Here is a 27,072-nt window from a genome sequence, read left to right on the forward strand (position 1 = left end):
AAATAAAAACATTGTAAGTAAAGTTCATGGCTAGTTAATCTATACACTTAAAACAATTCTTAACTGCGGAGAATTCATAACTTTCAGACACATATATTGCTCCTGATCAAAATGTTTGAAGTGGGAGAGCCAAAATTTTTAACGTGAGGAGCCCTTAGTGAAATCAATTAATTAAAACAAAAAATGTGTTTCTTTTGCTCCATCTAACTTTTACAACCATTAACAAAATCAAAACTTGCCTCCACTAAGCAAGTCCTGATTTTCATGTGGTATAATTTTCTATGTGCAAAATATTTGTTCCGTTTTCTTTCAATACAAAATATTATCTTTGGAGTTAAAACAGTGAATATGATCAGAGTTCAAAAACTACATTTTCTTGGTTTTTCATACACTCAATTTTCCTTGCTATGAGCCAAAATGTTATCTTCTTTTTGCTTTATTCCGCAAAACTTTATTTTCTTTTTTGTTGCGTTTCAAATGAAATCTTGGCTGTCATTAGCCCAGATTCTCAACAATGATTTTTTTAACACTATTTCCTTCAATAAACAGTTTCTTTTCTATTCTTTCCGAATAAAACTTTTAATACTGGTATGATCTAGCAGAGTGGAAATGTAATTCTCTACGATTGCAAGGTCACTAGATTTCTCTTTTGAACACTATATTTATTGCAAAAATGGAGCATTTCTTGCTTTCAACAAGTTCAAAGAAATGTGAGCCGCCCATCATGAGTATGCATTTGTGGTCATGTGTATTGTGCTGTATTGTGCCTCATTCCATCCTAAAAAATGCAACTATTTAAGCACCAATATGCTAAATGCTATGATAACAGGAAAAAAAACAAAAAAAATAAAAAAACAGCCTGATCTTGAACTTACTTAACAGACTGGAGTAAGACTATGAGACTGAATGTCACTATATAAATATAATTCTAATTTATTTGAAAAGGGTATTATTTGAAGACTAAAGCGGTTATTCAAATGTAAAACAACAGTGGTTTGTTTACCTCACATTAGTTTTGGCATTGTTACTTTAGATATGCCAGAGAATGCTGAAGTATTCTGTAGTTCTGTTTTTGCATATTACTTCCATGGTCAACCATTTTTAATGTTGATTGATTACCTTCTTATCTTAATTAGTGAAAGTTATAGCCAAATACCGTAACAACATAGTTTGGGACAGCTTTTGCTACCCTACTGTTTAGTTTTCATGATTATCAGGTGTACTTAGAACAGATTTTAAAAAAGTCCTCCAGTACACTAAAACTATTGTTCTGCATCTGTTTCAAATCACTTTTAAACCTATGATCTTTCGCCACTGTTTTTAAGCCAAAAAACATTCTATTTAATGCAAATGGAAAATAGCTGCCTTATTTCAGATTTTTGTTTAATTGTTATAAAATTTGAAATTCCACAGCCAACACACAGTGCCACACAGTTATTCTCCATCTTACGTGACTACTGGTTTGATCCATAAAGCTTAAAAGAGTGATGTGTAATTAACAATATTCAGGCCATCATTGTCACATTTTTGCTGCAACAGTAAAGGAGAAAACAAAGACTCCATTTGGTTTAACCTTGTCTGTTGTTCCTGGATGGCTGACTAACACAGCACTTAAGTGGTTTCCTTACCTTATCAAATTGGGTTCATGCCCTCTGTCTGTTTTGTACCAGTTGGGTTTTATTTAACTAACTACATCCTACTTCTCTTATGATCTGCTTTAAAAGTTTGCTCTTTATTGCTTGTTAACGTAGTAGCTTCCTGGGGCCTCATGTATAACGCCGTGCGTAGAACTCACACTATAACATGGCGTAAGCACAAAAGCGGGAATGTGCGTAAGCACAGAAAAATCCGGATGCAGGAATCTGTGCGTATGCAAACTTTCACGTTGTTCCACTACATAAATCCCGATCAGCGTGAAAAGTAACGCACGTGCATGCGCCTTCTGTCCCGCCCCAACTCCTCCCAGAATTATGCCTCTTTGAATATGCAAATCGATATAAATAGCCATCTGTGAAAAGACAATGGGAAAAGCACGGGGGAAAATATAAGAATTTCAGCGAATACCAAGTGGAGGCAAAGGAAAAACGTACTATTTGTTGGTTTAAACAGTGGTATAATCAACAAAAGGAAGTTGATCGAGTGACATAGTGTCGGAGAAACTCGAAAGCTCAAGTTCACAAAGTCGCACAGTGCCCGAAATAAAAAAGAAGTTGTCACATATCAAAGTCGGCGTGAAAAGGCGACTTGCAGCGGACCGTCTGAGTGTCATATGAAAGCTTATTAGGGTACAGAGAAAAAAAATAGGCACACAGTGGGAAAAAAGCACGAAATGTCAACTTTAATCTCGAAATTTCCACTTTAATCACGTAGTTTATTTTGTCATTAAAGTAGAACATCATAAACTTCATCTTAAAATCATTTATTTTACTAGTTTCTCAAGTAGCACGTGAAATGCTTTGTTCTGTGTTTGATCTTCTATGTGCTCTCTGTGTGTGAATCACTGCGTGCTTCCGTTCTTTCTCTTTCTCCGACAAGACACAGAATCCATTACATTTGTGATATTACAGCTCTCTGAATAATTAAAATACTGAGATGTATACGTGATATGTTTTTCATGATGATAGGAATGAAAGCATGTTATTAAACACGGGAACACGGTGGCGCAGTGATTGTTCATATCTCACGCAAGAGGCTTGCTGCGCCATGTGCGACCTTCGATGAAATAATTTATTACAGAAGTACTGTCTCTTTCAAATGTACTAACCTCCAATTCCTGTCCTTACTTTTCTTTCTCCAAATACCCAATCGCCACTTTAAGCCATCTGTAAGCTTAGAACGCCGATTCTTCAAAACTTTTAAGGAACATTGAAATATCTTCATAGTACATGTTTAATTATTCTATCCGTCTATCCTTCCAGTGTTGCGTCAGCACCAGCAATAATACAGCGCAAGGCAGGAGCTATCCATGAACTAGCTAGCGCTGCGGCACCGTGTCCTCACATGTTTAATTATTAACAATACAGATTATTTAAATGAAGTTAAAGTTTTATCTGTATATTATAAGCAACATACTTTGCTGCATTTCATCTTAAAAAATATATTGTCATCATACGCGCTTTATAAAGTGGCGCAGGTTGTGTAATATTATAACTGTAGTGCAAGTTTACAGTGGGGTAATTGTACTTATAAGTACAAACAGTTCTACAAGGAGCACTTGATGGACTGATTGAGTGCGTTTATAGTTCTTGGGATGAAACTGTTTCTGAAACACGAGGTCTGTACAGGAAAGGCTTTGACGTGTTTTGCTATGGCTGAGGTAGTGTTTGCTTGAAACTGTATACCGATAATTCTCTTTCCGATCAGCTGCTGCTGTGATTCCCCACTCAGATACAGTGATATAAATACTCCGAGTGGTGCAGTGAGAGTAATATGGAAAAAGATGATCCGCTTTGGCAACCCTTAACGGGAGCAGCTGAAAGAAGAAGATGCAGTGAGTGTAACAACGCTAAAGCAGTTATGGTATTTGGAATACTATGGCTATTCCCTGGACCATTACAGGTGCTGGTCATAAAATTAGAATATCATGACAAAGTTGATTTATTTTAGTAATTCCATTCAAAAAGTGAAACTTGTATATTAGATTCATTCATTACACACAGACTGATGTATTTCAAATGTTTATTTCTTTTAATGTTGATGATTATAACTGACAACTAATGAAAGTCCCATATTCAGTATCTCAGAAAATTAGAATATTGTGAAAAGGTTCAATATTGAAGACACCTGGTGCCACACTCTAATCAGCTAATTAACTCAAAACACCTGCAAAAGCCTTTAAATGGTCTCTCAGTCTAGTTCTGTAGGCTACACAATCATGGGGAAGACAGCTGACTTGACAGTTGTCCAAAAGACGACCACTGACACCTTGCACAAGGAGGGCAAGACACAAAAGGTTATTGCTAAAGAGGCTGGCTGTTCACAGAGCTCTGTGTCCAAGCACATTAATAGAGAGGCGAAGGGAAGGACAAGATGTGGTAGAAAAAAGTGTACAAGCAATAGGGATAACCGCACCCTGGAGAGGATTGTGAAACAAAACCCATTCAAAAATGTGGGGGACATTCACAAAGAGTGGACTGCAGCTGGAGTCAGTGCTTCAAGAACCACCACGCACAGACGTATGCAAGACATGGGTTTCAGCTGTCGCATTCCTTGTGTCAAGCCACTCTTGAACAAGAGACAGCGTCAGAAGCGTCTCGCCTGGGCTAAAGACAAAACGGACTGGACTGCTGCTGAGTGGTCCAAAGTTATGTTCTCTGATGAAAGTAAATTTTGCATTTCCTTTCGAAATCAAGGTCCCAGAGTCTGGAGGAAGAGAGAAGAGGCACAGAATCCACGTTGCGTGAGGTCCAGTGTAAAGTTTCCACAGTCAGTGATGGTTTGGGCTGCCATGTCATCTGCTGGTGTTGGTCCATTGTGTTTTCTGAGGTCCAAGGTCAACGCAGCCGTCTACCAGGAAGTTTTAGAGCACTTCATGCTTCCTGCTGCTGACGAACTTTATGGAGATGTAGATTTCATTTTCCAACAGTAGACCTGGCACCTGTACACAGTGCCAAAGCTACCAGTACCTGGTTTAAGGACCATGGTATCCCTGTTCTTGATTGGCCAGCAAACTCGCCTGACCTTAACCCCATAGAAAATCTATGGGGTATTGTGAAGAGGAAGATGCAATACGCAGACCCAACAATTCAGAAGAGCTGAAGGCCACTATCAGAGCAACATGGGCTCTCATAACACCTGAGCAGTGCCACAGACTGATCGACTCCATGCCACGCCGCATTGCTGCAGTAATCCAGGCCAAAGGAGCCCCAATTAAATATTGAGTGCTGTACATGCTCATACTTTTCATGTTCATACCTTTCAGTTGGCCAACATTTCTAAAAATCCTTTTTTTGCATTGGTCTCAATTGATATTCTAATTTTCCGAGATACTGAATTTGGGACTTTCATTAGTTGTCAGTTATAATCATCAACATTAAAAGAAACATTTGAAATACATCAGTCTGTGTGTAATAAATGAATCTAATATACACGTTTCACTTTTTGAATGGAATTACTGAAATATATCAACTTTGTCATGATATTCTAATTTTATGACCAGCACCTGTATATTGCTACAGGTTAATTACAATCAGATGCACTACACTAATAAACAATATGCAGTTAATTTCAGTGTATTTATAAAGCTGCGTCAGGAATGTGGGTCTAAGAAAGAAAGGGTAACCACACAGGAACAGTAGCACTGCTTTGACGCTGGGTGCCGCCAGTCTGCAAAACCGAGCGGAGAAATTGCATACGCCAGGGTATGAGGTACCGTGGAAATGTGTGTGGCTTTACGCCAAGTTTAGGTTTTATACATCGCGATTTGAGCTTGGAAACGTTTGTACGCAACATTTCTGTGCGTACGCACCGTTTATACATGAGGCCCCTGGTAATCACCCAAAATCCATCCATCCATCCATTTTCCAACCCGCTGAATCCGAACACAGGGTCACGGGGGTCTGCTGGAGCCAATCCCAGCCAACACAGGGCACAAGGCAGGGAACCAATCCTGGGCAGGGTGCCAACCCACCGCAGGACACACACAAACACACCCACACACCAAGCACACACTAGGGCCAATTTAGAATCGCCAATCCACCTAACCTGCATGTCTTTGGACTGTGGGAGGAAACCGGAGCGCCCGGAGGAAACCCACTCAGACACGGGGAGAACATGCAAACTCCTCACCCAAAATCATTTTAGAGAATTTTACGATTGCTGTGAATAAAATTGTGTGCCAAAAAAAAAAAATACAATGAGGACTAAATACCTAAAGATCATTACAATGAAACATTAAGTACATTCAGTTACTTAATTTGAGAGATATGAATAGATAGATAGATAGATAGATAGATACTTTATTAATCCCAATGGGAAATTCACAAGACTCACAATGCCTCAATTTATATAAAAGTGAGATGAACAGTGACTTAATGTCTACTGGCTTCTAGAACCAAAAAGCTGCTTAGCTGGGGAAAAATAAAATAATGACTACTATTAGCATGTTTAAGCAATCATGTGTGATTTTGTCTGGGCTTCATATTAGCATTTCAGTTAGTGCAAAGTGTGTTTGGTTCTACTTTGTTTATGACCTCATCACTTCTTTTAATTAAATTGACAGCCTAGATGTGGAATGGAGTGTTCAAAGCCAGGTATATTATGCAAGCAAACCAATCTGTTTAGAATGCCAAATGAGTGTTATTTACCTGCGAAATGAAAATGGCTATTGTCACTGAATAATTTAGTACTGTAAATGTTATATATGTGAATTTCCCATCGGGATTAATAAAGTATCTATCTATCTATCTATCTATCTATCTATCTATCTATCTATCTATCTATCTACTGTATTGTTGTGTACTGTATATTGCTCTCTAGCTAAACTCTGCTTGTTGCATAAGCATCCATACTTCAGGTTTTCCTATTGGCTCTTGCAGGATTCCTGTGATAATCCAAACCTCTACATGGAATTTACTAAAGTATCATGTAACACTACAAAAACAAACAAGACAGAAGATGTGCATTAGTTAATTAGGGCTGCACAATAGCTTGTGCTGCTGCAAGATTAAATACAGGGACTTAAAGTGAAACTGAATCAAGCCACTGTCTATGGAAAATTTGCACATTCTCCCCTATGTAAGCAAGATTTTTCCAGCTACTCTAGTTACCTTCCACATTCCAAGGAAATCTGAATTAGGCTGATGTAAATTTGTGTGGGATTCTGTAGGATGATATCTGATAATGCAGTATGTCTCATTCAAGGTTAGTTTATATCTTTTGCACAATGTTGCCTTGAAACCATGTGTTGGGCTATGCAGAATCAGAAAAGTAATGGATGGATGGATGGATAACAATATTTACACTGATTTTAAACTGCTCATCTGTATGTCCTATGACTAACTGGCATCTAGTGTAGAGTCCAGCCTTATAAACCATGCTGTCAAATTACACTCTGGCTCCCTGCAATCCTGTGTTGAATTAAGCAGGTTTTGAAAATGAATGGATTAAGATTCAACATCATTAGAACTCCAGAAAATAAATAGGTGAATAGTAATGCAATGGTTAACACTGCTGCTTCAGTCTTCAGTTGCTAATTTGGCCCAGGCAGTCTCTGCTTGGAGTTTGTACATTCTCTCTTAGTTTACATGGGTCTTCTCTGGATTTTAAATTTGTATTATGCATGTCTCAAAAACACAATGAATGACTCTGAATTAGCCCTTTGGGTATGTGTGTGTGACTGTGCTCGAAGTCATATCCCATCCAGGATTGGTTTTAACCCTGTACTTACATCTGTCATGATGGCTTGCATCAAGTTATAGAAATGAAATGAGTTTCAGTAAAGAATGAAATAATGGATAAACAAATACAAGAAAAAAACAAACAAGTATATAATGATTATTACTTTATCAAAAACAAATATGGTACAACCCTGGCAAAAATATGGAATTACTACTCTTGGAGGATGTTCATTTATCTTTTTTACTTTGTTGCAAAAAACAAATCACAGATATAACATTAAACTATTTTATTTAACCTCCTTAGCATTACACCTGAGCGTTACTCAGGCTGCAAAAACTGTATTAAAAGCGTTGGTCCAGAGTGTCACTCGGGAAACTGTACAGATGCATCTTGCGTAAGCATTAGAACTGAGAATCACTAGGGCTGTAAAAGTGCTGTCAGCACAAGTCGAGAGCATTACTCGGGCAACGTTATAGGTGAATCTTGCATAAGCATTATGTCTGAGCATCACATGGGCAAAGGTGTGTCTTCTCCTCTCACCTATAAGTGTGATCAGTAATACCCTCCGTAATAATGGCGTCTCATAAGAAACGTTTTTCAGCAACCCAGGTGCTGCATGCTCTTGCTAGTGATACAGGATGTTGAAGAGCTTCTCATCAGCAGTGATGAGGAAGTGAATCTGTCATCAGATGGTGAAACTGAAACAGTGAGCCCAAAATTGATTAAGATGAATCCAAAAGTGACACCCCAACCACATCAGGCTGACTGCTGTACCTGCTTCAAATAAACCACAGCCAAGATCCACTCACTAACCTGAAGTTAATCCTGCAATCGACAGAATTGTTGTCGAGACAAATAGTTATGCTGAACAGTATCGGCAAATAACTGTACACCTAAGCAGTTTTTCCATTCAAAAAGATTGGAACCAGTAACTGCTAATGATATCTGAGCCTTTTTAGGCTTACTGATATTGCAAGGGCTTGTAGCAAAACCTGAGCAGCAATGATACTGGTCCAAGAACAATATTTTGGCAACACCATTCTTTGGAGAAATTACGTCTCACTGTAAGTTTTCATTAATTATGAAATATCTGCAATTTACCAACTTGGGAAAATATGGGAGATATACCAGGCCACTGTAGCAAAATTTCAGGACCGTGAAGTCAGCATTGATGAAAGTCTCATGGCTTATAAGGAAAGACTGCCACCGATACAGTACATCACATCAAAAAGAGCAAGATCTGGCAAAGTTTTACAATTGTTTAACCTAAAACAGAGAACATTTGGAAATCAGTTCTGTACACACGGAAAGGGACAATGTTTGATCCAAAATAAAATCAGTACGGCATTGCTAAGTCATTGGTGCTGACTTTGATAGATGCTCTGCTGGATCAAAGTTACTGTGTAACCATGGACAATTTTTATACTTCGCCAGTGCCATTTGACATCTTGCTGCAAAGAAAGACTGATGTACATGAATAGTGTTTCCCTACCATTGCAGCATACCTGATGACTTTGGCAAAGCTTAATTAAAGGCAGGTGTGGTAGAAGCTCGGCAAACGGGTAAAGTGCTTGTGCTGAAATGGGAAAACAACAAAGATGTTTGACTTCTTAGCACTGTACATAATGCAGCTATAGTCACTGTACAGGCAAAAGGTAACAAGCAGGCTATGAATCTTTGTGCTGTAGTTGACTACAATAGCACGATGAGCAGCATAGATCATGCTGATCAAGAATTGACTTTCTATCCCGCTATACAGAGGCAACAAAAGAAATATTACAAAAAGATATTTTGTCATCTAGTGGAACAACAGTGCATTTGGAATGCATTTGTCTTATACAAACAAGAAGATGGCAAAACTGTATCTCATAGAAACTTTACATGCCAGCTTGTAGAACAAATCATTGCTGCACATCCACTGTCCACACTACCGCTAAAGAGATGTGGTCAACCCAACACATCACGGATCAATCCAGAGTACCTTATTGGTAGACACTTTATTGATTATATATCTCCAACAGAAAAAAGACAGGATCCAACTAGCACCTATGCAGTGCACCTTTCAAAAACGGATAACTCTGGAATGGAAATCCGAAAAGAAATACAGTAATCCCTCGCTATATCGCGCTTCGCCTTTCGCGGCTTCACTCTATCGTGGATTTTATATGTAAGCATATTTAAATATATATCGCGGATTTTTTGCTGGTTCGCGGATTTCTGCGGACAATGGGTCTTTTAATTTCTGCTACATGCTTCCTCAGTTGGTTTGCCCAGTTGATTTCATACAAGGGACGCTATTGGCAGATGGCTGAGAAGCTACCCAACTTACTTTTCTCTCTCTCTCTCTTGCGCTGACTTTCTCTGATCCTGACGTAGGGGGATTGAGCAGGGGGGCTGTTCGCACACCTAGACGATACGGACGCTCGTCTAAAAATGCTGAAAGATTATCTTCACGTTGCTACCTTCTGTGCAGCTGCTTCCTGAAGCGACATGCTGCACGGTGCTTCACATACTTAAAATCTCGAAGGGCACGTATTGATTTTTGATTGTTTGTTTTTCTCTGTCTCTCTCTCTCTCTGCTCCTGACGGAGGGGGTGTGAGCTGCTGCCTTCATTGTAACTGCTTTGTGCCGCGGTGCTTCGCATACTTAAAAGCCAAACAGCCCTATTGATTTGTTTGCTTTCCTCTCTCTTTCTGACAGTCTCTGCTCCTGACACGCACTACTTTGAAGAGGAAGATATGTTTGCATTCTTTTAATTGTGAGACGGAACTGTCATCTCTGTCTTGTCATGGAGCACAGTTTAAACTTTTGAAAAAGAGACAAATGTTTGTTTGCAGTGTTTGAATAACGTTCCTGTCTCTCTACAACCTCCTGTGTTTCTGTGCAAATCTGTGACCCAAGCATGACAATATAAAAATAACCATATAAACATATGTTTTCTACTTCGCAGATTTTCACCTTTCGGGGGGGGGGGGTCTGGAATGCAACCCCCGCGATGGAGGAGGGATTACTGTATGCAATTATTTTCCTGAATGTGACGTTGGGTTGTGTATTTCACCGTGCTTTAAGATTCACCACAAAAACAACTCATTTTCAGATTATATACTGTTTTGGCATGATTAGTAATATGATTACTGTTATTATTATTCATTACATATTATTTTTATTCATCATTATCATAATTATTTCTTTCATTATTACACTATTGAGTATAATACATGTTTTTTTGGAATAAAATGCAACACTAAGAGGTTAACAGTTGAAAATTCTAGCACTGAAAAACATACCTCACAAAAATTACATGAAATTGTTGTAACTAATGTGAAATTTTTTGATCAGACCAAGTGCAGGAAAAAATTATGCAATCACTCAACAATGAGGAAAAAAATTTGAAATCACCTGGTAATTTTCATTTCTAAAACAACCACCTGCACAAGTCTAAATAGGCCTATTGGTCTACAGTTAAAGGAGAGTCCTTACAGACATTAATGAGTTTTTTGTATCTGGCTCATTTACAGGAATGGTCCCAAAAAGAGAGCTGTTAGTTGAAACAATGAAAAGGATTATAAAACTCCTTCAAAAAGGTAGTTCAACATGGAGTGTTGCAAAAGATAGTGGTTGTTCCCAGTCAGCTGTGTCTAAAATTTGGAGCAAGTACAAACAAAATGGGAAAGCTAGAAAAAGGGAACATACAAGTATACCATGGAAGACATTGAAGCGTTAAGACAGAAACCTCAAAGCAAAGTGCCTGCAAAACAGAAAATGCACAACAAAAGAAATAAAAAACAAATGGGGAGAAAAAGGAGTCAATGCTTGTGACTGAACTGCAAGAAATCGGCTGAAGAAAATGGGATTTACATACAGAAAAAACACACATAAACCATCATTAACACATAAACAGAAGAAAACAAGGTTACAGTGGATTAAAAAGAAGTCATGGGCTGTGGATAATTGGATGAAAGTAATATTCAGTGATGAATATCAAATCTGCATTGGGCAAAGGGATGATGCTGGAACGTTTGTTTGGTGGCGTTCCAACGAAACATAAAGATGACTGCCTGAAGAAAACAAGCAAATTTCCACTCATTGTTGATATGGGATTGCCTATCTGGTAAAGGACATGGGGAGATGGCATTCATTACCTCTACAGTAAATGCACAGGTTTACATTGAAATTTTGGACACTTTTCTCATTCCATTAATCAAAAGTAGGTTTGGTGATGATGACATAATTTTTCACAATGATAAGGCATCTTGCCACAGAGCAAACAACGTTGAAACTTTTCTTCAGGAAAGGCATATCAACTCAATGACATGGCCAGCAAACAGTCTAAATCTCAGTCCGATTGAAAATTTATACTAGTAAATTGGGGGGTTGGGTGAAGTCAATGACAAGGCTTCATACTGCGAAGTTGAGCTGTCAACTGCTATACAAGAAAGTTGTAACTGATTAAGAATATTGTTTTTCATCAGTCAAGTCCATGCCTCAAAGAATTCAAGCCGTCATAAAAGCCAGAGGAGGTACAACAAGGTACTAAATGTAATTGTTTTGGGTTAATGATTCCGTAATTTTTTCCTCAACGTTCAGTTAATCCATCATTTTTTCCTCTACTTGGTCTGAACAAAAAATGTGCCATTAATTACAACAATTTTATTTAATTTTTTGAGTATGTTTTACAATGCCAGAATGTTCAGCTTATATCTGTGATTTTTTTTTTCCCAACTGATTAAAACAGCTGAATGAATATCCTCTAAGATATTGCCAGGGATTGTATAATGAGAAAAAACATGGAATTAAAAACAATGAAAACCTACTCTGGGGGTTTTGCAAATGGTTAAGAACTTCACTGGGACATTTCATAACCATGCAATACTACAGTCTGTGTAATAGTCAGTGAATTAATGTAATGACCGATGCATGACTTATAGGAATTTGGAGGTAAACAATGTTTACCAGTACAAAGTACAATACCTAAACAGAGAGTTGTCTGATCTTTTAAACTCTTTCCTAGAAAAAAAAACAAAAATCTTGAAGTTTTCAAAATCAGTACAATAGTTCCATCAATTATAGTGTTAAGAAATGGTGAAGGCATTTCACATCAGTTTGTCATTTGGTTTCATTACAAAAAATGAAAGGTTTTATCCACAGCTATGAATTTTAAGTTAACCAGTGTTGTAATAGTTTTAAGATGATATGTGAATTTCTAAGATAATGATTATCTAGACCTTATTATTACTTTAAGCAACAGGGAAAAAAATTATCCTGAATGTTGCCCAGTTACTCCAATTAACAGAACAGCTGAACCAATCAGAGCCAACACTCTCCTACTATTAAATACCTGTAATCAAAAAAGCCATAAATTTACCTACAAACAAAATGGTAAGTTTTACAAAGTACTGTCTACGCGAAAACATCGTCAAGCAATAGCCTTACTTCACATTTTCTGACAAAAAGGGCACTATATAAAAGTTTGTTTCATGACACAGTACAAACAAAATCTACATATTATGTGTTACTGAATCTAAGACATCGGACTTCAGACCACAAGGTTTAATTAATGTTGCTGGTTCAGTCTCGGGGGAGCTCACCAATAGTAACATGCCTGTGTTCTAGTTGTTAAAAATAAAACAACTGTACAGTTTGTACCCTGCCATTTCAAGCCACCATACATAAAAGTATCTACAATAAAAGTAAAACTTGTTATAATTTATATGTCATATTTAATCTGTCACAAAACTCAAGTCTGTGAAATTAACGTTATTACCATTTTTTAATTTTTCAGTGCTGTGAAACACCTACCCTCAGCCTGAGATGCAGGCGATCGTGCCCATTTTTTAATACAGTACAGATGAAAGACATGATAGCAGCTTTGGCAGCTCCACACTGGTGCTTTCACATGAATGATTTCACAGCAGACCATACACTCATATTTTTCCTCAGTCAGCTGCTCAATAAGGCATCCTACACGAAGGAGGATAAAATAATAATAAAAATTATATATAATAATGCATGTATTATATACCTATTGAATTTTAGAATATAATTTATGTAAAACAAAACACTTAAATATCATAAATAATACAACTGAGTTTTCTACATTATGCTAATTTGTTACTTCTATATAAAATCATATAATTTACAACCCTGCTATTTTCTCCTTTGTAGTTTATCATTAATGTAAAAAATGCCAAAATTAACTAAGTAAACAAGTCTTAAATGGAATGTTTCACATTCCTAAATTAGCAGCCCAGACCGTCACATTTATTTTTAAAGAAAAAATACCTGAGTCATAACTTTGGCACAGTACTGTCAAAGAACAACAAAGAAAACCTTGGATGCTTTCTTACCAGTCTGCGTTTCTTTGTTTTTGGGAACATCCACTTGTTTCTTATAGAAAGGTTTTCTACTGGCGTTAAAATATTTTTTTGGTCCATGATCATGAAGCAACATTGCCCGTGGATATCCTTTTTCTACACTGCTTCTTCTCTGTGGTCTGTTGTCAACTTCATTTGTCTTATCAGGAATTGTCAAAACTCTTGGCTGTTGATCTTCAAAAGAAATGTTCTTGTGTTTGTCTTCTTTGCAAGACTCTTCAACACTTTCAGGATATAACTCATCTTTAGTCTGATGCCAATGCTTTTGGGGCACTTGGGTTTTTCGTTTATTGCTGTAATAAGAGTGTTTAGGCATACTCTCGTAAGACCTTTGATCTCTTCTCTCAGCAGTCTTGACTATAACCATGGAATCTTGCTTTTGTGATGTTTCACTTTTCATCTCATTTAAGTGTTCTCCATTGTCTCTATAATACACTTGCTCTCTCCTTTCACTTGGAGCCATTCTTGGCTCACAGCTGAATTTTCTTGACTTTTTAAGTCGGAAGTCTCTTGAATCTTCATGTACCAAATCATTTGTGAAGTCATGGAGTTCAGAGTTTCCTGTTCTCCAGTTTAGTCCATCTTTGTCAACTTTCTCAGAGGCAGCTTGTATCTGGCTTCTGTTCAAAGAGTTGACATGGTCTACTGGGCTAGATGCAGTGTTTCTTGCTTTATGTCGTCGTTGGCTTTGAAAGCTATGACTGCTTCCAGATTTCTGAATATCTAAAAGTGCCTGAGAAGAATACTTGTCTCTGTCAAGATGCTGACCCTTTTCAAGTGCTGTATCTTCAGTATAAAACACCCGATTGAAATGCTGCTGCCGAGCAGCTGCATACTGACTATTTCGATTTCTGTTAAAGTCTGGTCTTCTCCAGCTTCTCCTTTGTTGGAAGTGGGGTTGTCTTTCCCCAGGAACAAAGTCTGCCGCTTCTGGATTTAGCTCCAGGTCATCTAATAAAGAAAAACAAATGTAATAGACACGTAGAATATTTTATTTTTAGCAGTATGTTTATATCTCTTTATACAATGTTTGGAATGGGTGTGGGTATGTTGGCAATCTATACCACAAAGATAATTTAAAAATGCCTAATGCTTATTGCATATGTAAATAAACATTAATGTAAGAAAACATCTTTCAGCACTTCTTACATAATTAACCAATACATGATTTTGTTCAACATTTACAGTGCAAGGATTCTACCTTAAGAAAATGCAAACAAATACAGTATATGAATTTTTCTGTCATTCTTGACATCTACTGAGTTAAACACTAGTGCCTGACTGGTATTTTACTTCCTATGTATAATCTTCATGTCACCTGCTGTGTGGAAGCGGATGCAACAACACAACAGAAGGATGATTTTGTGTTGATTCAAAATAATAATATTATTTATCACCAATTCCTTTTAAAATTAATTGGTTATTCTAGAAGAGCAAATCTTATGCACTATTAAAATTCATCAACTTTGCCTTAACAGGATTCGATCTACATATTCATTTGGCATAATATGTATATTTATTTTACTTGCATATTGCTATTATATGAAGTTATCTGCAACATTTATATCATAATATGCACACTTAGATGGTCAGACCTTTATGTCCCCAGAGAGAATTTTTTTTTTTTTTTTTTTTTTAAACAGACGCTCAATAGACAAATAGATTAAAATACCCATACAATGGTCTGAACACATAGCAGAATGATTAAAATTGAAGAAAAACAAAAACATTTTTGACTTGACAGTCACAATCACAGTGAGGCATTATACAGGCATATTGCAGTTAGTATAAAGGAGCTCCAGTAGCACCATGACTGAGCCTGCCCTTTCAACTAGCTTGTTGATTCAGCAGAATCTTGAAGTGATGTTACTAGCCATGCACACCACAGTGTAGAAAATCACACTGGCCATCGCAGAGTTGCAGAAATGTTATAGGAGGTCACTACCCACATTAAAGGAACACAGTTTACACAGAAAAAAAGATCTTGCACTGTCCTTCCTTATACTGTTCCTCTGTGTTATGGGACCAGTCAATCTGTCATTGATGTGGACCCCCAAATACTTGTTGAAGTGCACCACTTTTACATCCATTCTGTGAAAAGTGATCGGACATAGAGGTTCTTTGGTACAGAGAAAGTCAATAACCATTTACTTGGCTTTGCTAATTGTAAATTGCAGACAATCCTTTCTGCACTAAGACCGGAAGTTCCCCACCTGTATCATCCCCCTTATCAATAAACCCCATTATTGCAGAGTCGTCTTAAAATTTCTGCAAGTGAGATTTCAAGTCGGAGGTGTACAAAGTGAAAAAAAGGAGACAGGACTGTTCCTTGTGATGCTTCAGTGATGTCCACATCATATCACAAAAACAGTCTGAGTCTTACAAACTACCATCTGCATGACAGATACTGTAGTCAGTCCATTATCCAAAGCACCATAGGCTCACACACCACCTGCTTATCTCTGAGTTTACTTCTTAACAAGGATGACTGGATGGTATTAAAGGCACTGGAGAACGATAAACATAATCCTCACAGTTCTGAAAGATTTGTTTAGGTGAGAATAAACCTTGTGCAGTAGATGATTGCATTTTTCACTCCAAACTTTGTCCAATAGGAAAGCTACAGTGGGCACAGGTGGTATACCACAAGAGTACTTATGTAGTCCAGTACCAGCCCCTTAAAGGTCTTTATGATGTGAAATGTAAGTGCCACTGGTCTGTAGTCATTAGGGTTAGAGGAGGCTGCCTCATTTGGTACAGGAAACAATGCAGAATGTTTTCTATAGCAGCAGCTTTTGGAGCCTTAAGGACAGACCAAACAGGTGACAAAGGAAACCACAAAGTTGGTCAGCACAGGCCTTAAGAACTCAAGAAATAACTCCATCTGGTCCCATGGCTTTTCCTATGTGTAGCTTAATCAGTTGTCTCCTTACATGGTCCTCAGTTTTGGACAGCACCTATCAACAGTCAGAGGTGGACTTGTCACTGACCATTCCAGTTGATATGGTAAACGGTGTTGATGTATGCAGTAAGGATAGTTGAGGGCTGGAGGCAGGGGACTAGTTGTTGAAAAAAGGTGGCAGTGAGAGGGAAATCTATTAAAAATAATATCAGCACTCAAAAAAAAAAAAAACAGACTGATGCCTTTAGTTCCAGACCTATTCATACCCACACTCATTCACACCTGATTAAAATTCTTACCTAATGTCTATAACTGTCCCAGTTATGTGTAATTGTTTTTGCTATAGACAGTTGCATTCATGTTCCTTTTCATATTTAATTAATTACAAATGTAGCCTATTTGCTGAAGCTACTGTTTTAAAATTCAGACACAAAGCCAGAAACAACACATCCTGACAGCCAATTTAGCAATTAACCTAACCTGAAGTACCCATTAGAAACAAATGGAAAAACTCCACGTGAAAGCACCAATGCTGGAATTTTTTTTTTTTTGTTCTTTACTTCGCCTTTAACAAATTCCTAATATAAGAAATTGTATGTTTTCGCATACCCCTTGGGGTCAGAGTGCAGGGTCAGCCATTGTACAGCACCCCTGGAGCAATTGAAGTTTAAGGGCCTTGCTCAAGGGCCCAGCAGAGTAGGATCTCTGCTCTTTGACCCCAGATGGCATTCTGGAACTATAACGCAGCAGTTTTAATCACTGTGTCACTTTCAATCCAGATACACTCTAAATTACATAGAATACTGAATTTGCACTAATCCACCAATTTCACAAATTATCTTTTTTGAAATGGAATTTGCAATTAGACATAGTGCTAACAACACTGGATGTGAGGCAGGAATGAGCTGTGAATGACATGTCACACACATAAATGCACTCAGTACTTCAGTTTGGTAACTTAACCTAACTTACATGTCTTTGTAAAAGGAACAAAAGTACTTGGGAAAAATACAATGCATACACCGGGAGAATCTACATTTTTAAAAAAAATTTATTTCAATATAAAGCTTAATTTCAAAAGGAATAGAACAAAATGTTTGTACAGTTCCATAAAGTTCAAAATAGCATACAATAAAATGAATTGAAAAGGGGTACTAATAGTACAATTAACAACTTAAAAAATTTTTATGTTAATGGCATGACTAACGTGAAACAATCATTAGACATTCAGGTAAGTGGCAAAAATATTTTTTAGAAATGCACAAATGCAGCTACTATTCCTTTTAGCATTCAGATTTTAAATTAGTATTTTCATAATGCTGTGAAACCTTGTGCAACAAACTATTTCTCCTATATTAGCCTCCTTCTTATATTTTAATACACTTTCAGAAATTAGAAGTCTACAGGAATCTCCATGAGTCTCCCAGGAACCATTGTCTCCTCCCTGATGTAATTCATGATCTCCCCAAATTCTACTACAATTTTTTTTAGGTGACAACCCAAGTCAGAATAAGCATAATAATAATAAAAAATAAGCTAATTATTTAAAAAAAATTCATGTGATTTTATTTTGAAGGGATGCCCCATAAAAAAATATAACCTCATTACCCAAACCTTTTGCTTTGCAAAATTTCCAATAGCCTAATTCCTGAAACCAATTTTTAAAACTTTGTATGTCTGAATTTTGCAGTTGACAACTAAAACATGGTACTAAGAACATAAACAGTGCTTTTCTAAATAAGGAAACTGCCTGGTGGTAAATGCAAAGAAAATACAATTTTCAAGAGATTCTATACAATTGTGACTGGCAAGATGATGGTCACATCTGTAACTGGGACCCTGACGTCCACACTGGCAAATGAAGGTCTGCTCATAAGTTTACATACCCTGGCAGAATTTGTGAATTACTGGGCATTGTTTGTATAAGTAATCATACAGAAAGCTTTCCATTTAGTTAGGGAGTGTGCTCAGGCAAAGCAATTAATTATCACATAATTGTGTGTATCCTTTTAAAATTATAATGATAACTGAAATCACCCAAATAGGCTTGGTCAAAAGTGTACCACCTTTGCTGATCATATACACACAAGTTGACACACAGAGGTTCACATTACGGGTAATTAATGGAGAATTTCCACACCTGTAGCTTCTTTGATTGTAATTCCAGTATCTGTGTATAAACAGTCCATTCAAATTCATGCTGAGATGATGTACTCATGCATTTATTTACATTTAATCTGGTCTACTGCTGCCATGTGCACTTATTAGCCTTGCTCTTTTTTAAACTTACTATTTCCGTTTAACTGTATTGTTTTAATATGTTTTCTGTGTTACTATACGGTACTTATGTATTGGTAGTATTACTTTGTCTTTGAAGTGCACGATTTGCACTGTTGCTTCTTTAACTATTGTTTGCTGTCTGGGTCTTATTCTGACTGTGAAATGACTAGAGCAAGAGCACTACTTTCACGTGGTCCATAAAAAATCTTTAACTTTAAATCTTGAAAAATCCATGACATCCCAATTCATTCCTATATAGTACTGCTCACTTAGTGTAGGCTCAGAGTTCATATATGAGTTTAAATTAAAATCTGTTTTTTCACCGAGGCAAGTATCAAAGATTTTGAAGTTTTTGCTTTAGAATTATGAACGTGAATCATGTAAATAAGCATGTTATAAATTTAAACTGATGACAGACAACAGGATTGTATTTGCTTTGTTGAAATTCGCTGGATCTGGATAAGCTCGGGTAGCAGAAGTAAAATCACTTTGTTTAAAACTGACCACGATGATTAATAGCTGCCATGTAAATAACGTTAAGTGTAAAGAGAAAGCCTGCTGAATATCCACACATCCGTAGACCCTAAAATAGATCGTATCTGCTCAGTAAGTAGAATTATATAAAGAACAGGCGGATGAGAGGCAGAAAAAATGTACTGTACTACCTCCACGACGGCATTAGCCTGTCAACATTGACCACACTAACACAAACCTCCAGGCACAGGGCACAATCCCAAGTGTCTCACAAGCAGTTAAGGGGTCAAACCTTCCTATATGACAAACATTAATTAAAACAGTTTGTGCAAAGCTTATATCACAAAAGGGAGTTGGTACAGTAACGATATGCAGCTAGCAAGTTATTTTTATCCAAACCAAAACTGTACACTTAAGTGTCAGAGATATTACCTGTATCGTTTGCCTCGGCCATATGTCAGGGCTGACTCTGAAATCCGTCGCACCTCTACCAAAACAGCTGATGTAGTTTAGAAACAGATTTAAACTAAACAGTAATTTTACTAAAGGAATCGACCATCGACCAAGAGCCGCGCGCTGACGAAAAAAACGTCACAAGAAGCGACGTCGGGCATGCGCGTTTTTTTTGCGAATTCAATAAACTTTATTGACACTGTCGTTAAACGCCGTGTTTATTATTATTTTTCTTATATCCTGGCAACCGGGCTGGAAGCGTATATCATGCGGCGCAGAATCAGAAGTTGTCTAGCTGCTTGTGTGACAACCATACTTATTTCTTTATAAGTACAATTTAAAAGCAATAGAACTGGTCGCGACGCTTATTTGTTCAGAATTTATTATACAACGTGAATAGAAGTATATTGATTGACTGTGTAAAAATACATTCGGTTGGTGTTGAGATTTCTTGGTGTCTAGATCGTCTACTATATATGAAAAGTCGAATTAAAATATAAAAATCGAAATGTATTTTAAAATATCTGTAAATGATTTATAATAATACATTATTACTGTAAATAACGAAAAATATTTAGTCGCGTTGACAAAAATAAGGCTTTATTCTGTACACTAGTGTCGAGTGAATTACTTTCAGTATTTTATCGCGTTATGAAGGTTATTTAAAAAAAAAAAGATATTTAGAAAAGAGTGAATACATTCAAATTTTCTAACAGAAAGTTAACAATTTGTTTTAATTGCATCATTAGGAGATATGGAGCCTGAAGAGGTTAGCTTTTATTTCTGTGGGTAATTAATATATTGGCAGATTTTTTACACCCAGTGCGTGCTGCCTTTCTAACCAGATTTATAGTCAATTACAATTCCGGTCTTTAATTGGTGTATTTTTTTAAATTGGTTTTGCTTTTGGTGCATTTTTTTGATTGCAAAACCTGGTGTTTTGTTTCTTTAATCAAACATGTTGGTAGTTTTGAAATAGTGTGATAAATAGTGTGAAATACACTATAGAAATTGCAAATTGAATATAATAGAAATAGTGTGACGCAAACAAACCTCAGAGGGGTTGATGGAGTGGAAGGAGCATCTATGGTTTTGTTCATTTGATCTGTAATTACAGCACCATGAATTCACATCTGGTCACTCCCAGTGTCATTGAAGGGTTTTGTCTGGGTGATTTTCTTCAATTTTTTACTCACTTGGCCTTGTGTGTATTATTGGCCTTCTGGCCATTCCCAGCCCAACTGAATTATGCAGGTTTGGGAATTTCATGCTACACTAACTTGACGTTGAGCACATTTACTGGGGGTATTAGTCACTGGTTCCTGGAAAAGATGAGCGTTCAACAAGGCTGTGTTATATCCTCTTCCTAGCTGTCATCAACTAGATTATGCAAAGTACCACATAAGTCAAACCCAGAGGTATCCAGTACAATTTAATTAAATATCCATTTTAGTATATAAATTGATTTTGGATGCACATTTTATAATTATAGTGCAAAAAGTGTTAACATAATAACTATCAAACATGCAAGTAAGAATTTTACATTATTCTGTTAATTTGACTGTACTACTATCATATTGGGATACATTGATTTTCCTGCTCTGTTATTTTTTAGTGTTATGAAGGAACTACATTTCTTACTACAGTGCAGGCAGCAATTAAAATAAAACCACACATGCCTATCCACAATATATGGTATCATTTACAACAAACCATAAGGTTACAAGTCTATGATTCATTATGTCATTGTAAGTAATTCACCTAAACTATCTCTGCTCCTCTCGGAAGCAATTGTATCTTTGCTTGTAAAATATCTGGAGATGTCATTCACTACAGAAAGGCACTACTAAAAATAAAAGTTTTCTTTATGTTGTCTGCTGTCCCAGCTTACTTAACTAAGTTTTAAAATAATTTTAGGTCTCTCTTTGGTCTATGATTAACTCAGACAAGACAGTGTTCTGTCTTCCATTATGTATCAAAATCACAGGAGATTTTGATAGAGACTAAAATGATGACTAATGTATTTTAATATCCTTATTGGTATGGGTAGTTTTAGTTAGCATTGTGTTTGATTTCTTTTCCTTAATTTCTACCTTAACTGGTAAATCTGTAAACTGAAAGCATAGTTTGCATATGGAAAAAATTCTTTAGTTAACTTAGACAACAGTATCAGTATCAAAAGTATTTAAATAGAACATAAGTAAAAAGTGAATGATTTATTGTACATCTATAAAGCAGATTTATGTAGTATATGGTATGTAAGTATACACCTTAATAAAATAAGTGTGTGTGCATCTGTCTATGTGTCCATCCAGTGGCTATTTCTCTATCATTTTAAAAGACGCTGCATCACAAATATTAACTCTGCTTTTACAAATCCCATACTAAATGGCATTTAACAGAGACCTGCATTACATGGTGCATTGCCTGGTGCACTGCAAACGTTAACACTGAGAACTATGTTGATTACTTAGATATTAGCCCATCTTAGATGGGTAGCACAGTTTGTTTCAGTGATATATTAACCAAATTTGAAAGACACAAGTCATTTTGTAATTGCCATCCTTAATGTTTTTGCAACCTTTCATTGGAAAGAATGTTGCTGTGTTATGTGTTTGCTGCTGTCTTCTGGCTGGTTTCTGAGTTTTCCTATGTAAACTTCTCACCTTTACAAAGATTGACAACTACAGAGGTTAACATTGCTGCCTCACAACTCCAAGCACATAGGTTCACTTCCTGTCTAGTTCATTATTTATTCTCAGTGTACCCTAGTTGATTCTCACCATGTATTCTTCCTGTATCTCAAAGACGTGTGTTAAGTTAATTGGTGAGTTTAAAATTGACCAGGTATATTAAAGGAGGCAGGTGTGGAGGTGTATACCCTGTGAAGGACAAGTATATCATTTAGGGCTGATTTTTACTTTGAGCCCAATACTGGTGGGAAAATACCCAGTCCTCTGATACCCTATACTGAAATGGAGGGACTGAATGGAGCTGCAGTTTAAATTCAATGCAGTACTGCATGTGTCAGCTGTAGAATTTGTCATACATCATTACATCATTCATTTCAAGGCATATATTTAAACATAAAATATAATAGTATCTGCAATTAGTAATACTAAAAATTACTTTATTAACTACTATACTATTTAGGTGTACTACAGTATATAATGATACACATTTTTTTATTTTTATCTTTAATTTCTGACAGAAAAATCTCCACCACATTACCATTTATTATAACAGCATTTTTACTCAAGGTTTATGGCATTTTTATGCCATGTATGCCACTTCTATGTAAAAAAATGTACAGCCTTAATTTTGTTATTTTAGTTGTTTATTATGTTTTAAATTCAAAGGTAATAAAAATATAGTTATGTGTCATTCTATTACCCTGACAGAATCCATTCCACCACTGGATGCTTTGTAAATTGCTATATTTCAAATACAAAAAATGTATCAAGCCACATAAGCAACTGTAGTTTTTTAAATAGGTTTACAATTTAAATAGACAGTGTCTGATTACAGAGGTTATTCACTGAGTCTCAATGTACTAGGGTTGCATCAATAATGATGAAATAGTTTTTTTTTTAATTGTATCTTCACATTTTCCATTTGAAGTACATTAAGTATTGACATTAAGCAAGTAAAAGATTAGTATTTTGAGAGTTCATTCTCTGTGAGGTGTATGAAAAAAGAGTAATTGAACACACACTTCACTAACAGGAGAATAAAAAACGTGAAATACTGAAAAGTTACATTTGCAAAAGATACTTCTACACCTTGAATCCACACACTGCTTTATAGCCCTCATGCACACTGCATAACAGAAAACAATTTTAGTTTAAGTCATATGCAAAGTTTTTTATGAAACTTACATTTGAAAACAAATATATAAAATAACCTAACTGCAACTATACAAAAAATGAATATTGACCCATGCAAAGAAAGTGTTTATTTTTTGTTATACATTGATTTCAATTCCAAAAACATAAAAACTGGTATAAGGAATAAAAACTGAAAGATATTTTCTGTTACTTTTTATTTCTGCTATGGTGATCCACTATAAAAGAACAAAATATTCTAAAGAAATCAATGGAAAATGGCAGAAATAACTGATGTAATAAATCTATGTAAAAGCCCACATTTCAAGTGGTGCCATGAATACTAATTTGTCTTTTAGGTTCATAAGTCCTGGCAGTCTGCATTCTGCCGTGGCACTCATGCAGTATGGTAGAACAATCTTCATTTTATTATTATATATAAAGATGCTACTTCTATTTTGTTTGCTTAAGGGAAAAATGTCCCATAAGATATAATCTTATTAAACATTAAGAATAAGGATATATTCCATAACACAAAGGATTACAAGAGTGGTAAAGTCAGTCCATGCCGGCTAGCCTGGCATTTTCCTTCTTAGGTGCAATCTTCTAGCTGTGGAGCAATCATGTCAATGGTAATGCAGAGATAAAAACTGTCCTGATAGTAACTGCAGGTGGCACCTTCAGTAAGACCAACATCTCTACAGTTTCAAACCCAGAATTAATCACAGGTTTTAAAATTTAATCCTCTCATTTCTGATGATAAAACGGAAGACAAGCCGGCAGGAAGAAACAATTAGTATAGCTAAGACCGCCACTAGGAATACTGCTTTGATCAGGGCAAAGGGCAATCTGTCCTCCTTAATGCCACTTGTAATATTTGCTTCTCTTACCCAGGTGATATTCACCTTGGGGGCTGTTGAAGAAGGCAAAGCTGCATCTATCATGGTTTGGTCTAGTAATTTCCAGTCCCCTTCTGGAAAACTGTTCATGTCAGTTAAAGAGCGAAAGGCAACCTTCATTATGTATTCCAGTTTCTGCTTCAGGTCTTCACAATTGCAGTCCCCCGATGAGTTTTCCAAAAATTCATGTACGGGAGCCATGTCCCCCATGGATACTTTATTGGGGAATACAGAACAGCTCTTGCAATAACAGGTCTAAAAGTTCATTCCTTTCTTAGTCCTTGTGGAGAATAAGAACAATGGAAATCAGCTTCAAAGCCCATTAAAAGAAAGTGCATCTCTGTATTAGACTTCAAGAATTTGTCTTAGCCATACAGAGCAACTGGTGCAGAACGACTGTTAACGCATCTGCTCAAGCTACTGAAAGGTATGATGTGCACTGTACAGTATTAAGCCACATTTCACAATTGAGAGAGATTGTATTACTTGTAGGAACTGCTAACCATTTCAACTGGGGCAACTGATCAGTACATTTAATATGTCTCTTTTTGGCATGTGTCATCACTGACAGTAGCTGGCAAGGTAAGTGGTGAAGCAGACGATGCAGCAATGAAGAAAGTTCTGCATATTTTCCCACTCACTGACAAAGCTCTGTAACTGTATATTTGCACAGAATGATTTATTTATCAAGTCAGTCTTTTACTATTATGATGATAATTGGGATATCAGGTTTTAAATAACCAGCTCAGGTGCCGAGAGGTGTTGAGGACATGTTTACTTCTCACATGGTCAAGACACACAATACAAGTCAGTTATGCTACAGTAACCAAAATGACTCTACTATAGAACGTGTTAATACTCGGTGTATAAACTTTACACTCTCTGGTATAAAAGAAACTTATTAAATTATACAACTTTTTATAATAATTATTCAACTTTACAAATCAAATGTATTGCACATTTCAGGCAACAGTGAGTCACAAGTACCTCTACAATCATGCTTAATAATGGATTTTTTTCAGAATTTCTAAAATACTTTTTGTGACTGGTAAGCTGGCGCAGATTATATGACAACTATTTTTGACTAACATACTTCTTACCTCAGTTTTATGTGTCATATACACTGGATATTTAAGTTCATCTTAATTTTCTGTTTTGATTAGTCAGTTATACAGTATGTATTATCAATTTTGCAAGATTAATCAGAAATCATCTATTATATATTTGTATGCAGGTTCCTTTAGCAGTTTATCTTGTAACTTATCATACCTTCAATTCATCCATCAGTGTTTTCATAATCTCTTTGTCTTGGTGAAAAGTTTTGGGTAATCAAAGCTTTCCTGGTATTAACGGTTTGGCTGGATTAATAGGGATACTCTGTAAACCAGTCATTAAATCTTTGGTTTGTTGGGTGTAACCCATCTAAACGCAGGGAAAATATGCAAATCCTAAAAAGAAGGTTTCCCAGTCAGAAATCCAGTGATAAGTGGTTGCAACAATATCAGACAATCTACCACGTCGGACCTAGTATGCCTTATATCCATCCACCTATTCATTCTATACCCTCAAAATATTATAATAGACTTGCCAATCCCTTCAAAGGCATATTGTTAATACAATAAGACAAATGCAAGGAAATTTTAATTATATGCATATAACTCGCTGATTTATTTATTACAGTAAAAATCACAAGATCACGAGGTAAAGAATAAAAAAAGAAACTGATAATATTGCAATGGAACAATTTTTGCTAGTTCTCACTATTTGCATGGTTTTTCCCTGGTTCTACGTGTTTCTTCCCAAATCCCAAACATAGCAAGACATAATGTGATAAAATCCATAGTATTGCGTCTTTATCACTGAATTCAAGACTTTAGATTACCTAGTGTGTGTGATTGTGAGCCTGTGCTACCTGAAAGACTGATCATAGTCAGCACACAGGGTAACAATTAAAAGACTGCTACCCCACTGACCTAAATTCACAGTTATGTCTGCTGACTATCTAGTGGCTGTGGTTACTTCACTTTCCCAGCTACCAAAGTACCACCAAGAATACGTTCTTTTTAAATTCCAACTCTCTATCTCTTGTTTTCTTTGTGTGCCTTCAAAATGTATTTTTGTTGAAAGTGCTTTTTGATGCTGCACACTATAATTTGTGCTATAAAAAATAAAGAATGAAATCCTTTTACCTTTGTCCTGTTCAAAAAGTAAACCAATCAAGATGGACTTGTACACTGGCAGGGAGGTGTTTAAACCCCATTGTAGTGTTATGTATCAACCAAGCCTTCAAAACACTTCTGGGGTTAAGGACAGTTTATCAAAAATAACACCTCCAATGATTCCCTTTACAGCTACAGAGATATTCCCTCTTTGTTATGAAGATTTTCAAGATTTTCCACTTATCAAAATAATAATTGAGCAATTGACCTTTTACCAGAGGCACCATTGCTCAAAGGAAAAAAATATGCCTTTTCCAGAACAAAATCCCAAGCAATGCAAGCAAATGTTAAAGAACATTTACAAACCA

At 36.3% G+C, this 27,072-nt stretch overlaps 1 protein-coding gene across 1 annotated transcript in view; it reads right to left on the bottom strand.

Moving 5' to 3' along the window:
* nfx1 (nuclear transcription factor, X-box binding 1) overlaps positions 1-19,977 on the bottom strand; it is a 77,131-nt gene extending 57,154 nt beyond the window's left edge. Inside the window, exons 1-3 of the mRNA XM_028803792.2 lie at positions 19,802-19,977; positions 13,687-14,664; positions 13,139-13,300 (exon numbers count right to left, since the gene is read on the bottom strand). Of these exons, the coding sequence (XP_028659625.1) occupies positions 13,139-13,300; positions 13,687-14,664; positions 19,802-19,823 (1,162 nt within the window). The 5' untranslated portion in view covers positions 19,824-19,977. The remainder of the gene's footprint in view (positions 1-13,138; positions 13,301-13,686; positions 14,665-19,801) is intronic.
* Between the last annotated feature and the right edge of the window lie 7,095 nt (positions 19,978-27,072).

Source organism: Erpetoichthys calabaricus, chromosome 6 (genome assembly GCF_900747795.2).
Source record: "Erpetoichthys calabaricus chromosome 6, fErpCal1.3, whole genome shotgun sequence".
NCBI classification, from domain to species: domain Eukaryota; kingdom Metazoa; phylum Chordata; class Cladistia; order Polypteriformes; family Polypteridae; genus Erpetoichthys; species Erpetoichthys calabaricus.